The sequence below is a fragment of the Babylonia areolata genome, chromosome 13 (genome assembly GCF_041734735.1).
Source record: "Babylonia areolata isolate BAREFJ2019XMU chromosome 13, ASM4173473v1, whole genome shotgun sequence".
Taxonomy (NCBI): domain Eukaryota; kingdom Metazoa; phylum Mollusca; class Gastropoda; order Neogastropoda; family Buccinidae; genus Babylonia; species Babylonia areolata.
The window spans coordinates 27,123,331-27,140,830 of NC_134888.1; the positions used below are offsets into that span (position 1 = coordinate 27,123,331).

At 48.0% G+C, this 17,500-nt stretch overlaps 1 protein-coding gene across 1 annotated transcript in view; it reads left to right on the forward strand.

The window, feature by feature from the left end:
• Window positions 1-1,136: 1,136 nt before the first annotated feature.
• The window catches only part of LOC143288730 (von Willebrand factor D and EGF domain-containing protein-like), a 36,791-nt gene continuing 20,427 nt past the window's right edge, over window positions 1,137-17,500 (forward strand). Inside the window, exons 1-3 of the mRNA XM_076597356.1 lie at window positions 1,137-1,195; window positions 2,380-2,570; window positions 9,301-9,520. Of these exons, the coding sequence (XP_076453471.1) occupies window positions 1,144-1,195; window positions 2,380-2,570; window positions 9,301-9,520 (463 nt within the window). The 5' untranslated portion in view covers window positions 1,137-1,143. The remainder of the gene's footprint in view (window positions 1,196-2,379; window positions 2,571-9,300; window positions 9,521-17,500) is intronic.

The following is a 17,500-nucleotide window of genomic DNA, read 5'->3' on the forward strand; positions in this document are numbered from 1 at the left end:
TTACTCAGCCACTCACCACCACCCAACCACTACCATTACTCATCCACTCACCACCACCCAACCACCACCATTACTCATCCACTCACCACCACCCAACCACCACCGTTACCCATCCACTCACCACCACCCAACCACCACCATTACTCATCCACTCACCACCACCCAACCACCACTCTTACTCATCCACTCATCACCACCCAACCACCACCATTATCCATCCACTCACCCATGAACTCCTGACCTTTGACCGTGTCGTCATCCGTCCAGACCAGAATGAAAGGTAAGAACATCAGCACAGACACACACACACACACACACACACACACACACACACCACCCTACCCTGCCCTATCTTGAGCCTTATCTTTTTACCTGACTGGTAAACTTTACCAGGACTTCTGTACTGTCTCCAGCACACTGAGATGACATACATACATACATACACTCACACACACACACACACACACACACACACACACACACACACAGACACAGACACACACACCACCCTACCCTACCCTATCTTGAGCCTTATCTTTTTACCTGGCTGGTAAACTTTGCCAGGACTTCTGTACTGTCTCCAGCACACTGAGATGACATACATACATACATACACACACACACACACACACACACACACACACACACACACACACACACACACAGGTTCTTGGAGGTTGCGGTGGTCAGTTCCGGGGGAGATACTCGGAGCAAAAACAGGGTTGTTGGTCTGTTGGTAAGGTGGGTGAGGCGGTAATAGAGACAGAGATTGATAGAGATACACAGACAGAGAGAAGACAGACAGACAGACAGACAGAGACAGACATAGAGAGTGAGAGAGACAGAGACAGAGAGAGACAGACAGAGAGAGACAGAGATAGACACACACAGAGAGATACAGAGAGACACAGAAGGGAGACACACAGAGAGAGACTGTGTGAGACAGAGAGACAGAGACAGAGACAGACAGACAGACATAAAGAGACAGATAGACAGACAGACAAACACAGACACAGACATAGACATAGACAGACAGACAAACACACACACAGAGACAGAGACACAAAAAGACAGAGACGGAGACAGAGAGACAGAGAGTTGTGGTATGTGGGTTTGCAGCCGTCGGATCGCACAAACGGCGCCATGTTGTCTCTGGCGACTCGGGCTCTTTTCATTCTCTCCGTGCTGGCCGTGGGTGAGTGGGCCCCTTTATTTATTTATTTATTCATTTATTTCTATTTTGCTTTTTTAGTTATTCATTCATTCATTCATTCATTCATTCATTCATTCGTCTATTTATTTATTCATTTATTTATTCATTCATTCATTCATTCATTCATTGTTTTGTTTGTTAGTTTGTTTGATCGTTTCTTTATGTATTCATCTATTCATTCATCTGTTCATCTATTCATTTATCTGCTTTTTCTGTTCATATTTATTTATTCATTCATCTATTTCTTTATCAACTTATTTATTCATTTATTCATTCAATTATTCATTTATTTAATTCTTCCTACCTACCTACCTACCTACCTGTCTATCTATCTATCTATCCGTCGGTATATCTACCTTTCTATCTATATATCTATTTTTCATTTATCTATCTATTTATGTATTTTTACAAGAACACAAGGGTCTAAAACATGTGAATAATTAATTTTTACCTCTTTCCGGGGCCACGAGGAAGATTCCTTTATTTATCTTTTTTTTTCCTTTTTTTTTATATATAAATATCAAATAACAACAATTGTTGTTGTTGTTTTTTACACCAAAGCTGAATTATGAACCGCAAAGGAAGCATAATGATATTAGTGGTTTAAAAAACAACAACAAACATACATAGAGGATAATTGTCATTTTTATTATTATTTGTATTGTTGTCGTCATCAACCATCACGATCCTTCTTCTTCTTGCAGTTATTATCATTGCATAGAAATGGTGGTGGTGGTGGTGGTGGTGGTTGTGGTGTATCATCATCATCACCATCACCACCACCACCACCACCACCATCACCACCACCCCCATAATCATCATCATCACCACCTTCATCATCATCATCATCGTCATCATTATCGCAATGGTGTTGAGGAAACGACAATAACAAAAACAAAACAAAAAAATCAATATGTGGCGATAAACAAAAGTCTTCTCTGTAGCATACCTACAGCTCACGTGTAAGAACCCACGGCAACGAAAAAGGGTTATTCCCCCAATAAAAATTATGTAGAGAAATCCATTTTGTTAGTAAAAACTAAACACACGTGAAGGCAGGAATGATGTGGTGCTAGCATGCTCTGTGGCGACACATCCCTGTCAAGAGAAGACACAAGACAGCACAAGACAGAATACACAACACAACCCGAGACGCTGTCTGACAGGAACGGAGTCCATCAGTGACCCCTGCAGCCCTGAGGCCCACGGCGAGCTGAACCAGAAGGAGCGGAGCACCGGGTACACGGTCCAGTACCCGGCCACCCCGCTCTGTGACATTTCCCTCCAACCGGGGTGGTACCGATTCACCAGCGCCGCAGGCGGCATGATGCCAGAAATCTGCCCCTCCAGGCTGCAGGTCAGCGTATGCTTTGATCGATGGGTGTGTGGGCAGGACGCAGGTAAACGTTGGGTATGGGTAGGATTCAGGTAAACGTTGAGTATGGGTAGGATTCAGGTAAACGTTGAGTATGGGTAGGATTCAGGTAAACGTTGAGTATGGGAAGGATTCAGGTAAACGTTGAGTATGGGTAGGATTCAGGTAAACGTTGGGTATGGGTAGGATCAGGTAAACGTTGGGTATGGGTAATATTCAGGTAAATGTTGGGTATGGGTAGGATTCAGGTAAACGTTGAGTATGGGTAGGATTCGGGTAAACGTTGAGTATGGGTAGGATTTAGGTAAACGTTGGGTATGGGTAGGATTCAGGTAAACGTTGGGTATGTTAAGGATTCAGGTAAACGTTGGGTATGGGTAGGATTCAGGTAAACGTTGGGTATGGGAAGGATTCAGGTAAACGTTGGGTATGGGTAGGATTCAGGTAAACGTTGGGTATGGGTAGGATTCAGGTAAACGTTGAGTATGTTAAGGATTCAGGTAAACGTTGGGTATGGGTAGGATTCAGGTAAACGTTGGGTATGGGTAGGATTCAGGTAAACGTTGAGTATGTTAAGGATTCAGGTAAACGTTGGGTATGGGTAGGATTCAGGTAAACGTTGGGTATGGGTAGGATTCAGGTAAACGTTGAGTATGTTAAGGATTCAGGTAAACGTTGGGTATGGGTAGGATTCAGGTAAACGTTGGGTATGGGTAAGATTCAGGAAAACGTTGAGTATGTTAAGGATTTAGGTAAACGCTGGGTATGCGTAGGATTCAGGTAAACGTTGGGTATGGGTAGGATTCAGGTAAATGTTGGGTATGGGAAGGGTTCAGGTAAATGTTGGGTATGGGAAGGATTCAGGTAAACGTTGGGTGTAGGTAGGATTCAGGTAAACGTTGAGCATGGGTAAGATTCAGGTAAATGTTGGGTATGGGTAGGATTCAGGTAAACGTTGAGTATGGATAGGATTCAGGTAAACGTTGAGTATGGGTAGGATTCAGGTAAACGTTGGGTGTAGGTAGGATTCAGGTAAACGTTGAGCATGGGTAAGATTCAGGTAAAAGTTGGGTATGGGTAGGATTCAGGTAAACGTTGAGTATGTTAAGGATTCAGGTAAACGTTGAGTATGGGTAGGATTCAGGTAAACGTTGGGTATGGGTAGGATTCAGGTAAACGTTGGGTATGTTAAGGATTCAGGTAAACGTTGGGTATGGGTAGGATTCAGGTAAACGTTGGGTATGTTAAGGATTCAGGTAAACGTTGGGTATGGGTAGGATTCAGGTAAACGTTGGGTATGGGTAGGATTCAGGTAAACGTTGAGTATGTTAAGGATTCAGGTAAACGTTGGGTATGGGTAGGATTCGGGTAAACGTTGGGTATGGGTAAGATTCAGGTAAACGTTGGGTATGGGTAGGATTCAGGTAAACGTTGGGTATGGGTAGGATTCAGGTAAACGTTGGGTATGGGTAGGATTCAGGTAAACGTTGGGTATGGGTCAGGATTCAGGTAAACGTTGGGTGTGGGTAGGATTCAGGTAAACGTTGGGTATGTTAAGGATTCAGGTAAACGTTGGGTATGTTAAGGATTCAGGTAAACGTTGGGTATGGGTAGGATTCAGGTAAACGTTGGGTATGGGTAGGATTCAGGTAAACGTTGGGTATGGGTAGGATTCAGGTAAACGTTGGGTACGGGTAGGATTCAGGTAAACGTTGGGTATGGGTAGGTTTCAGGTAAACGTTGGGTATGGGGAGGACGCGGTTAAACGTTAGTTATGGATAGGATTCAGGTATACGTTAGTTATTGTCAGGATCAGGCAAGCGTATACGTTGATCGATGTGCAGTGGTAGGACGCGGTTACACGTGTACGTTGATTGCTGGGTATGGGTACTTTCATTGCCGGGTATGGCTAGTTTCAGTTTCTGTTTCTCAAGGAGGCGTTACAGCATTCGGACAAAATCCATATACACAATACCACATTTGCCAGACAGATAGATGCCTGACCCGCAGCAGCATAATAACCCAACGCGCTGACTCAGGCCTTGAGTGACCGCGCATATAAGTTTGTTGACCTATCAGAGTGAAGTTTTATGCACATAGGACAACTACCCTCGTTGCCATGGGTTCGTTTTCATTGCGCCAAGTGTGTTCTGGTTAATCGTGTCATCCGATTGACTGGACACACAGTTCGATTTTCCAGCCAAGCATGGGAAAAAGGGGCGGGGGCAGGATTCGAACCCAGACCCTCACAGCCCCTGTGCTGGCAGATGAGCGTCTTTAACCATTCTGCCACCTTCCTCTTGGAAGAAGGGTAGGGTGTAGGTAAACGTGTAATAGTTTGTGGGAGGTAGACTAAAAAATCTTGGTAAAAGTCGACTTACTTGGGATAAAAGAGGCGACGTATCGAGCCACAAGCTCTTCTTCAGGCAAATGAAATGAGTGAGTGACAGACAGAAAGGTACAGACAGAGAGGGAGAGAGAGTAAAGTTCAGGAAAGGAAAGTGATGAGAAGTCACAGGAAAGGACACACACACACACACACACACACACACAAAGCAGGGTGAGTAGAACTGTCAGTGTGAATGTTTGAGGGAAAGAAAGGGTTCTGAAAGGAAAGGTTGAGGGAAGGTGGGCAGGGGGTGAGAGGGCAGGAGTGAGGGAAGGGGGTTGAAGAGACTGTTAGTGTTAGGGACATATGAACAAGAAAGTTAAATAATAAGTGGAAAAAAAATATATATATATATGCATACACACACACATACACACAGTGTAATAGTTTGATTTGATGTGTAGCGTTGGGATGCATGTGAGCGTATGATATTTTGATTAATGGATATGGATTATTTATACAAAGCCTATCCTCGGGCCAGTGACCAAGCTCTGACTCGTTCTTTACACACACACACACACACACACACACACACACACACACACACACACACACAGAGAGAGAGGGGGGGAGGTGTACACGAGTATGTCAGTCCACACCCTCAGAAACGAAGGTGATCAGGAAATGTGCCAGCTGTTCTTGAATAGAAGCCAGTGTATCCCGTTTTGGTGTATGTTTTTTTTATCGGTTGTTCACCTCTTATCACCTTTGGCAATATCATTGAATGAAAACTGCTTCCATTCATTCCGCACTTTTTGCCACTCTTTCCACTCTCTAAGGAAGAAAGTGGCAGAATGGTTAAGACACTCATCAGCCAATACAGACTCTGTGGAAGTCAAGGTTCGAATCCCGCTCTCGCCCTTTCTCTCTCAAGTTTGACTAGGAGAATTAACTCACTCAGTACGGCCAGTCCTCTCTTCTCCTCTACACAGACCCCTCGGATGTCCAGTGGGTGTCTCAATGACCCAAACTTTAGCTTCCGTCGTCAGAATTGTGGTATTCTTTGTCAACATTCACCTCTTCAGTATAAGAGCCTTCCGCTTGCAATATTTTGATGGTGGTAATTGGGGTGAAACGCTGTTAACGTCGTCTCTTTCGCCGTTCGTATGGAGAGAGTTAAACCTAGCGTCTAGTCATCCGGATGAGATTGAGGTCCCGTGTGCAGCACGCACTTGGCGCACTGAAAAAGAACTCATTGTAACGAGAGTGATGCCCTCTGGCCAAATTCTGAAGAAGAATTCCACTCTGGTAGGGACACAGATATTTAAGCATGCACTCAAGGCCTGACTAAGCGCGTTGGGTTATGCTGCTGTCAGGTAATCTGCCTAGTAGATGTGGTGTGGCATATATGGATTTGTTCGAACGCATTAACGCCTCCTTCTGAAACTGAAACTGAAACAAAAAGTCACTATTTCCATCCACCACATCTCCACCTCGTCTTCGTCTGTGTGCACGTATGGGTATCTCTCTGCCTTCATGTCTGTGTACACACACACACACACACACACACACACACACACACACACACACTGTATATCATGAACGTTGATCAGTACCATCGCTTTGAATCCTCCTTCAAACTGTAACTGAAACAAAAACTGTGTGGGTGAGTAAAAAGCAAATTGGGGTGGATGGTCGGGTGGGGGGAAAGTGTCGTTGGACGTGTGGGGAGGGGAGGGGTGAGTGGGGGATCGGGGTGGAGAAGGTGTATGAAGAAAAAGAAACTGAGAAACCAGCCAACCTGTCAAGACGGCACCAACCAAGCAAAGATTATATATATATATATATATATATATATATATATATATATATATATATATATATATATATATCGGCCACTGATGATGGAGTCTCCCGTCGGACCGACGGATGAGTAGGCAGGCAGGCTTATCTGTCGGTGTGTGTCCTCATAATTATGAGAGAAGAGGCCGATTCTGGATGCGCAGCACTTCCCACAGGTGTTGCAAGGGAAAACGTCTCCAGAAGTTAAGTCCTGCCTCCTTCGTCTATGCTTCTCCTTAATGGCCAGCGTTCTCTTGTTTTCAAACGTCTTTATGCCACTAGAGCACAGCATCCTCCAGCGAGAGCGGTCAAGGGCATCAGTTTCCTAGGAAGCGATGTCTATGTCACAGGCTTTGAGGTTTGTCTTCAAGGTGTCCTTGAAGCGCTTGCAGGGTCTTCCAAGTTCACAGTGGCCTTCCTTCAGCTGGCCATACAATAGCATCTTCGGGATCCTGCTGTCTGTCATGCAGACAACGTGTCCTGTCCAGCATAGCTGGCACTGGATCAGCAGGCTTTCGATGCTGGGCAGGCCGCTCCTCTCTAGGACCTGGAGGTTGGAGACCCTGTCTTGCCACTTTATGCCGAGGATCTTTCGTAGGCATATCTGGTGAAACTGCTCAAGTTGTTGAATGTGACGGCGATACGTCGGAGCTGGCCTTGGCGATGAGCAGCGTCACTTCTGCATCAAGGGCTCCGTTGCTGGATAGGGTGCTGCCCAGGTAGCAAAACATGTCGACTGACTTGATCTCTGTGTCATCAATCTTGATTGCAGGTGGTGGGGAGGCACTGGCGTTCTGTGAGCTAGCTGGCTGGTACATGGACTCGGTCTTGCTGAGGCTGATGGTGAGTCCAACGCGCCTGCAGGAGGATGTCCTCATGGGTGTGTGCAGCAAGCGCACAGTCATCAGCGAAGAGGAACTCTCTCAACAGTGCCTCAAACACCCTGGACCTAGCGTGGAGTCGCCGCAAGTTGAAACGTTTGCCATCTGTGCGAAACTGAATGTAGATGCTCCGGTCACAGTCTTGGAAGGCGTCAATCAGCATGGCAGAGAAGAGAATGGAAAACAGTGTGGGTGCCAGGACGCAGCCCTCCTTCACTCCAGGGAAGAAGACAAGAATGACTGCAGGATTCTTCAAAGATGAAAAACTAAAGTTTATAAAAAAACCTTTTGGGTGGTAGTTGAATCCTCTTTGTTTTGACACGACGTTTCGGACCATAGGCCCGTTGTCAAGTGATGAGAAGAGGACAGTGTGAATAGGAAAGCCTATGTGAGGAAAGGGTGATGACATCTCACTACTTTCTGTTTTGATGGGCCATGCACACTAAACACTTGCTGATCACCATTCAGTGCCATACGTACTCACTCACACATACATACACGCACGCACGCACACACACACACACACACACACACATGTGGGGAGAGCAGTGCTGTCCCTAAAAAGGGCTGCTCTGACGCTGTGGGAGGATACGGGTGCCGCATCTGCCCCAGTCTACGGCGGACAACCATCACCCCACAGCCGCCTGCGTGCAGAGTCGTGACTAGGAACTGCCAGCAGCATCCTCTGCCTGTCCCCGTTACCACTTCTCCATCGCCGCACGGCTTGGGACAGCTGGGTGTTGAAGGGCTAGCTCGTCGTTCTGACATTAGCCTGGTTGCCTGACCAGCACAGGTGACTTTTTTTTAGTGAAGAGGAGTTGTGCAGTCCCTTCCCCACTCTTTTGCCTATCGATGCTTAGAGTCCCACAGATGCAGATACTGCCACGTGTAGAACGGCCTCGGTAGGTGCAGGTTTGTTCTTCAGAGTTCCGTCTCCTATGAGGACTTCCAGCTAAGGATAAGAGCTCCCCCTGCCCTTTGGTCATCCTTTTCCGTCTTCATAGCCGTTGGAAAAGGTTTCCTCCTCCGCCTGGTCCGTCGTTGGGAGACTTCACATGCGGCAGGTAGTACTGGGTTACATGGTACCAGTAGCAAGGGATATGCCCCTGACCTGACAGACAATTGGCCACTATGATTGAGATTATATCACAGACTGACATGAGTTCACAGTTGGGCCAACAGCAGCATATTATCAATGCTTTCTGAATTGCAATGGGAAATCATTTACAGCTTTGTCCTTTGTGAAGGACTATGACTCTCAAACTAGGAGCCAATATTTCACTGGCTTTTAGTGCTGCAGTCTCGGGGGCTAGTTGGCCTTTGGGGACCATCCCAACGCCGTCTGTCCTAAAACCCTCTTGGCCCAGAGAGTGGGGATGTAACTTGGGCAAGACACTCTCCACTGTGGTCAAAGTCCAGCCCAGATAGTTAGGACAGCAGTTACCTCCTCTGCTGTTCTGATGGTTATTGTCGGACACGACTGACTGTCATACAATCATACATCTATATCTGTCTATCGATTTTTTTTTATCTCTATCTGTATGTGTGTGTGTGTGTGTGTGTGTGTGTGTGTGTGTGTGTGTGTGTGTGTGTGTGTGTGTGAACAGCTCCCTCGCTCATTCATTATTCTTGTTTAAGCCGTTGTTGTTACTGTTACCAGTGCGGCACAGTGGCACCCGTGTGGATGAACGGCAGCCACCCGTCAGTGGCAGACGGAATGGTGAGCCGCCAGGCGTGCGCCAACTTCCACTCGGACGCCTCCTCCTCCACCGCCCACCCGTGCTGCGAACACTCGGTGCACATCGGGGTGAAGAACTGCGGGGACTTCTACGTGTACTATCTGCAGCCCACCCCCACCTGCCCCGTGGCCTACTGCGCCGGTGAGCAGATCAGAGCTGAAATGGAGCTGAGTTTGATCCTTCAGGTTCAGTTTCTCAAGGAGGCGTCGAACCCTCATCCACCCTCACGGACTCTCTACCTTGGCAGCTGAGCGTGTTTTTGTTGTTGGTGGTGGTGTTGGTTTTTGTTTTTTGTTGTTTGTTTGTTTTTGTTTTGTTTTTTGTTTGTTTGTTTTTTTCCCATCATCTGCACCGTTTCAGTGGCATTACTCCCACGCCGCTCATTTAGATTCCTCCATACACGGCCACACCCGGGTTCGTCCGTCACAGTTCCAGCGTCGGCAGTGCGCAGGGAACCATCGATGTTAGGTCGCTAGGAGGCCACACACCAGAGGAGACCCTGCACTGCTGCTGAGTCACTTTGGTGGTGTTCAGTGGTGCCTGTTCTGATTTAACGTACTTAGGACACCACCTACTAAGCCCCCTACTAACGACAATAATGGCTTAGTCGCGGAGCCAGACTGAGTGAGCGTCCCCCCCCCCCCCACCTCCCCAGAGTGGAGACCGCAGCTGAGCGTCTTCATTAAACATTCCGCCACCTTCCTCCCCTTTCAGAATGGACAATGTTGTCATTTTGCTGATCGGGTAGTCAAGATTAATACTCTCGTTGCCGTGGGGCTCGGTTCTTTTTCAGTGCGCCAAGTGCGTGCTGCACGCACACAGAACTTCGGTTTATCGTCTCATCCGAATGACAAAACACTCATTTTGATTTTCCACTCAAACTCGCGAGAGCGGAATTCGAACCCACACCCTCACGGACTCTCTACATTGGCAGCTGAGCGTCTTAACCATTCTGCCACCATCAGCCTCCTTGAATGGAGAATGTCGTTTTGTTGGTCGAGTAGTTAATTTGTTGTTTTACTTTCATTCTTACTTTTGTTGTCACTGATGCTGAAATTGAGGAGAGGAAAATAAAGTAGTGATAACATCAGAAGCATGGGTGGCGGTATTTGTATTTGTATTTGTAATTCTCTTTTTTGTCACTACAGACTTCTCTGTGTGAAAGTCGGGCTGCTCTCCACAGGGAGAGCGCATCGCTACACTGAGAACACCACCCATTTTTCTCCCCTGCTTGCAGTTTTTTTTATTTGTTTTTTTCTTATCGAAGTGGATTTTTCTACAGAATTTTGCCAGGGATAACCCTTTTATTGCCGTGGGTTCTTTTGCGTGCGCTAAGTGCATGCTGCACACGGGACCTCGGTTTATCGTCTCATCCGAATGACTAGCATCCAGACCACTCAAGGTCCAGTGGAGGGAGAGAAAATACTGGCGACTTAGCCGTGATTCAAACCAGCGCATTCAGAGTCTCTCGCTTCCTAGGCGGACGAGTTACCTCTAGGCCATCACTCCATATGGTGGGGGAAGGGGGTGGGTGTTCGTCTAAAACGTTAAGTGTGGTGACATGAGGCATGGTTTGGGCTGTGAAAAGGGATGGATTTTCATCTAAAACGTTAAGTGTGGTGACATGAGGCATGGTTTGGGCTGTGAAAAAGGGATGGGCTTTCATCCAAAACGTTAAGTGTGGTGACATGAGGCATGGTTTGGGCTGTGAAAAAGGATGGAGTTTCGTCTAAAACGTTAAGTGTGGTGACATGAGGCATGGTTTGGGCTGTGAAAAGGGATGGATTTTCATCTAAAACGTTAAGTGTGGTGACATGAGGCATGGTTTGGGCTGTGAAAAGGGGTGGATTTTCGTCTAAAACGTTAAGTGTGGTGACATGAGGCATGGTTTGGGCTGTGAAAAGGGGTGGATTTTCGTCTAAAACGTTAAGTGTGGTGACATGAGGCATGATTTGGGCTGTGAAAAAGGATGGATTTTCGTCTAAAACGTTAAGTGTGGTGACATGAGGCATGGTTTGCGCTGTGAAAAAGGATGGAGTTTCGTCTAAAACGTTAAGTGTGGTGACATGAGGCATGGTTTGGGCTGTGAAAAAGGGATGGATTTTCTACTAAAATTCACAATTGTGGCTGGACGTTGAATAAAAGGACGAAGGGATGGAGGGAGGTGGGCGTGTTCTGTTGGAGGCCGTGAGGCTTGGAGGATCGCTCAGTGTTGGCACACGTCATGTTTAGTACACAGCGTGGGTCAACTGACGTGATACGTGCGTGTTTTGCGTGTGTGTGTGTGTGTGTGTGTGTGTGTGTGTGTGCGTGTGTGTGTGTGTGTGTGTGTGTGTGTTGTTGTTGTTTTAACTCACTCAGTACGGCCAGTCTTCTCTTCTCCTCTACACAGACCCCTCGGCTGTCCAGTGGGTGTCTCAATAACCCAACCTTTAGCTTCCGTCGTCAGAATTGTAGTATTCTTTGTCAACATTAAAGCTCTTCAGTATAAGAGCCTTCCGCTTGCAATATTTTGATGGTGGTAATTGGGGTGAAACGCTGTTAACGTCGTCTCTTTCGCTGTTCGTATGGAGAGAGGTAAGGGAGGAGGAGCTTTACTTTTTTTTTACTCTCTTGAATGCGGGTGTAAACTAGAAAGCTGTTCTCCACTACCCTGGTGAAATTAAAATTCGTTTCGTTTCGTTTCGTTTCATTTCTCTGTCTGTCTGTCTGTCTGCCTCTCTCTCTCTCCATCTCTCTCTCCCTCTGTCTGTCTGTCTGTCTGTCTGCCTCTCTCTCTCCATCTCTCTCTCCCTCTGTCTGTCTGTCTGTCTGTCTGCCTCTCTCTCTCTCCATCTCTCTCTCCCTCTGTCTGTCTGCCTCTCTCTCTCTCCATCTCTCTCTCCCTCTGTCTGTCTGTCTGTCTATTTGTCTGTCCATTCACACGCTTTACCACCTCCTTTGAAACTGAAACTATCTTTCTATCCATGTATGTATGTATGTATGTATGTATGTATCTCTCTCCCCCCCCCCTCTCTCTCTCTCTCTCTCTCTCTCTGCACTTGCCACACATAGATTTCAGAGACAGTAACAATACTGTACCTTTTGAACACCCGGATGTTTCTGGAACTTCTATATTGATGACATCTCTCTCTCTCTCTCTCTCTCTCTCTCTCTCTCTCTCTCTCTCTCTCTCTCTCTCTCTCTCTCTCTCTCTCTCTCTCTCTCTCTCTGTGACTCACTGTCCTATCCATCTGTCAATCTTAGTGTATGGGGGGAGTGAAGGGGTGCTGTCAGTGTGTGTGCGCGCGTGTGTGTGTATGTATGTGTGTGCGCTCGCACGCGAGCGTCAGTGTGTGTATGCATGTGTGTGCACGGATGTGGGTGTGTGTGGAGGGCTGGGGGGGGGGGGGGTGTGTTTTCTTCATTATGTATACAGTTCTGCATGAAAACCTTTTCCTTTCATTTATGTGTGTGCTATTTGCAACAGATGTAGATTAGCAAGGACAGATTGGAAGAATACGCAATGCCTAAAATCTTAATCCTTGAATAAAAACGTTTTGAGTTCTGAGTTCTGTCTCTGTCACTGTGTACGACATACGTATTGACCATCCGGTACGGTCTGTATCCCCAGGCAACAAGCTTCCCTGTCCCCTTGGCCAGTGGTCACCTTCCGGATTTCCTCCCTGTAAAGGTGACCTGTCTGTGTAATTGTTTGTTTGCTTATTCATTCATTCATTCATTCATTCATTCATTCATTCTTTCATCCATTCATTCGTTTATTTATTTATTCATCTATCTATCTATCTACATTCACAATACACTACACAAAACAATAGGATGCGATATGATACGACACGACACATCTCAGCACAGTAAATTACAAAACAGTAGAATACAATACAATACAATGCGACATGGCAAGACACGATACGATACAACACAACACAACACAACACAAATACATGCGATACTTACTGTACGACACGATATAACGCAAGGCAATGCAATGCAATGCAATACAAGGCAAGGCAAGGCAAGGCAAGGCAATACAATACAATACAAGGCAATACAATACAATCCTGTACAATACGACATGACACAACACATCACAACACAACACAATACAAGAAGATGGCGCTGGATAAGTCAGGCCCTTTGTCAGACCACTGCAGCGCTCCCAGGAGCACGTAACCCTTCTCCAGACAAGGACCAGCTCTATCACTGTGGGTGTTGGTGATCACCCTTCTCCAGACACTAAGGACCACCTGCATCACTGTGAGTGTTGGTGATCACCCTTCTCCAGACACTAAGGACCAGCTGCATCACTGTGGGTGTTAGTGATCACCCTTCTCCAGGCACTAAGGACCAGCTGCATCACTGTGGGTGTTGGTGATCACCCTTCTCCAGGCACTAAGGACAAGGTCTATCACTGTGGGTGTTGGTGATCACCCTTCTCCAGACACTAAGGACCAGCTGCATCACTGTGGGTGTTGGTGATCACCCTTCTCCAGGCACTAAGGACCAGCTGCATCACTGTGGGTGTTGGTGATCACCCTTCTCCAGACACTAAGGACCAGCTGCATCACTGTGGGTGTTGGTGATCACCCTTCTCCAGACACAAAGGACCAGGTCTATAACTGTGGGTGTTGGTGATCACCCTTCTCCAGGCACTAAGGACCAGGTACATCACTGTGGGTGTTGGTGATCACCCTTCTCCAGACACAAAGGACCAGGTCTATAACTGTGGGTGTTGGTGATCACCCTTCTCCAGACACTAAGGACCAGCTGCATCACTGTGAGTGTTGGTGATCACCCTTCTCCAGACACTAAGGACCAGCTGCATCACTGTGGGTGTTGGTGATCACCCTTCTCCAGACACTAAGGACCAGCTGCATCACTGTGGGTGTTGGTGATCACCCTTCTCCAGACACTAAGGACCAGCTGCATCACTGTGGGTGTTGGTGATCACCCTTCTCCAGACACAAAGGACCAGGTCTATAACTGTGGGTGTTGGTGATCACCCTTCTCCAGGCACTAAGGACCAGGTACATCACTGTGGGTGTTGGTGATCACCCTTCTCCAGACACAAAGGACCAGGTCTATAACTGTGGGTGTTGGTGATCACCCTTCTCCAGACACTAAGGACCAGCTGCATCACTGTGAGTGTTGGTGATCACCCTTCTCCAGACACTAAGGACCAGCTGCATCACTGTGGGTGTTGGTGATCACCCTTCTCCAGACACTAAGGACCAGCTGCATCACTGTGGGTGTTGGTGATCACCCTTCTCCAGACACTAAGGACCAGCTGCATCACTGTGGGTGTTGGTGATCACCCTTCTCCAGGCACTAAGGACCAGCTGCATCACTGTGGGTGTTGGTGATCACCCTTCTCCAGACACAAAGGACCAGGTACATCACTGTGGGTGTTGGTGATCACCCTTCTCCAGACACTAAGGACCAGCTGCATCACTGTGGGTGTTGGTGATCGCCCTTCTCCAGACACAAAGGACCAGGTACATCACTGTGGGTGTTGGTGATCACCCTTCTCCAGGCACTAGGACCAGCTGCATCACTGTGGGTGTTGGTGATCACCCTTCTCCAGACACTAAGGACCAGCTGCATCACTGTGGGTGTTGGTGATCACCCTTCTCCAAACAATGACCAGCTGCATCACTGTGGGTGTTGGTGATCACCCTTCTCCAGACACTAAGGACCAGCTGCATCACTGTGGGTGTTGGTGATCACCCTTCTCCAGGCACTAAGGACCAGCTGCATCACTGTGGGTGTTGGTGATCACGCTTCTCCAGACACAAAGGACCAGGTACATCACTGTGGGTGTTGGTGATCACCCTTCTCCAGACACTAAGGACCAGCTGCATCACTGTGGGTGTTGGTGATCACCCTTCTCCAAACAATGACCAGCTGCATCACTGTGGGTGTTGGTGATCACCCTTCTCCAGACAATAACACCAGCTGCATCACTGTGGGTGTTGGTGATCACCCTTCTCCAGGCACTAAGGACCAGGTACATCACTGTGGGTGTTGGTGATCACCCTTCTCCAGGCACTAAGGACCAGCTGCATCACTGTGGGTGTTGGTGATCACCCTTCTCCAGACACAAAGGACCAGGTCTATAACTGTGGGTGTTGGTGATCACCCTTCTCCAGACACTAAGGACCAGCTGCATCACTGTGGGTGTTGGTGATCACCCTTCTTCAGACACTAAGGACCAGCTGCATCACTGTGGGTGTTGGTGATCACCCTTCTCCAGGCACTAAGGACCAGCTGCATCACTGTGGGTGTTGGTGATCACCCTTCTCCAGGCACTAAGGACCAGCTGCATCACTGTGGGTGTTGGTGATCACCCTTCTCCAGACACTAAGGACCAGCTGCATCACTGTGGGTGTTGGTGATCACCCTTCTTCAGACACTAATAACCAGCTGCATCACTGTGGGTGTTGGTGATCACCCTTCTCCAGACACTAAGGACCAGGTCTATAACTGTGGGTGTTGGTGATCACCCTTCTCCAGACACAAAGGACCAGGTGCATCCCTGTGGGTGTTGGTGATCACCCTTCTCCATACACAAAGGATCAGGTGCATCCCTGTGGGTGTTGGTGATCACCCTTCTCCAGACACAAAGGACCAGCTGCATCACTGTGGGTGTTGGTGATCACCCTTCTCCATACACAAAGGATCAGCTGCATCACTGTGGGTGTTGGTGATCACCCTTCTCCAGGCACTAAGGATCAGGTCTATCACTGTGAGTGTTGGTGATCACCCTTCTCCAGGCACTAAGGACCAGCTGCATCACTGTGGGTGTTGGTGATCACCCTTCTCCAGGCACTAAGGACCAGCTGCATCACTGTGGGTGTTGGTGATCACCCTTCTCCAGACACTAAGGACCAGGTACATCACTGTGGGTGTTGGTGATCACCCTTCTCCAGGCACTAAGGACCAGCTGCATCACTGTGGGTGTTGGTGATCACCCTTCTCCAGACACTAAGGACCAGCTGCATCACTGTGGGTGTTGGTGATCACCCTTCTCCAGGCACTAAGGACCAGCTGCATCACTGTGGGTGTTGGTGATCACCCTTCTCCAGGCACTAAGGATCAGCTGCATCACTGTGGGTGTTGGTGATCACCCTTCTCCAGACACTAAGGACCAGCTGCATCACTGTGGGTGTTGGTGATCACCCTTCTCCAGGCACTAAGGATCAGCTGCATCACTGTGGGTGTTGGTGATCACCCTTCTCCAAACAATGACCAGCTGCATCACTGTGGGTGTTGACGATCACCCGTCTCTAGACAAGGACCAGGTCTATCACTGTGGGTGTTGGTGATCACCCTTCTCCAGACACTAAGGACCACCTGCATCACTGTGAGTGTTGGTGATCACCCTTCTCCAGACACTAAGGACTACCTGCATCACTGTGAGTGTTGGTGATCACCCTTCTCCAGACACTAAGGACCAGCTGCATCACTGTGGGTGTTGGTGATCACCCTTCTCCAGGCACTAAGGACCAGCTGCATCACTGTGGGTGTTGGTGATCACCCTTCTCCAGACACTAAGGACCAGGTCTATAACTGTGGGTGTTGGTGATCACCCTTCTCCAGACACTAAGGACCAGCTGCATCACTGTGGGTGTTGGTGATCACCCTTCTCCAGGCACTAAGGACCAGCTGCATCACTGTGGGTGTTGGTGATCACCCTTCTCCAGACACTAAGGACCAGGTCTATCACTGTGGGTGTTGGTGATCACCCTTCTCCAGGCACTAAGGACCAGCTGCATCACTGTGGGTGTTGGTGATCACCCTTCTCCAGGCACTAAGGACCAGCTGCATCACTGTGGGTGTTGGTGATCACCCTTCTCCAGACACTAAGGACCAGCTGCATCACTGTGGGTGTTGGTGATCACCCTTCTCCGGGCACTAAGGACCAGCTGCATCACTGTGGGTGTTGGTGATCACCCTTCTCCAGACACAAAGGATCAGGTGCATCACTGTGGGTGTTGGTGATCACCCTTCTCCAGGCACTAAGGACCAGCTGCATCACTGTGGGTGTTGGTGATCACCCTTCTCCAGGCACTAAGGACCAGCTGCATCCCTGTGGGTGTTGGTGATCACCCTTCTCCATAC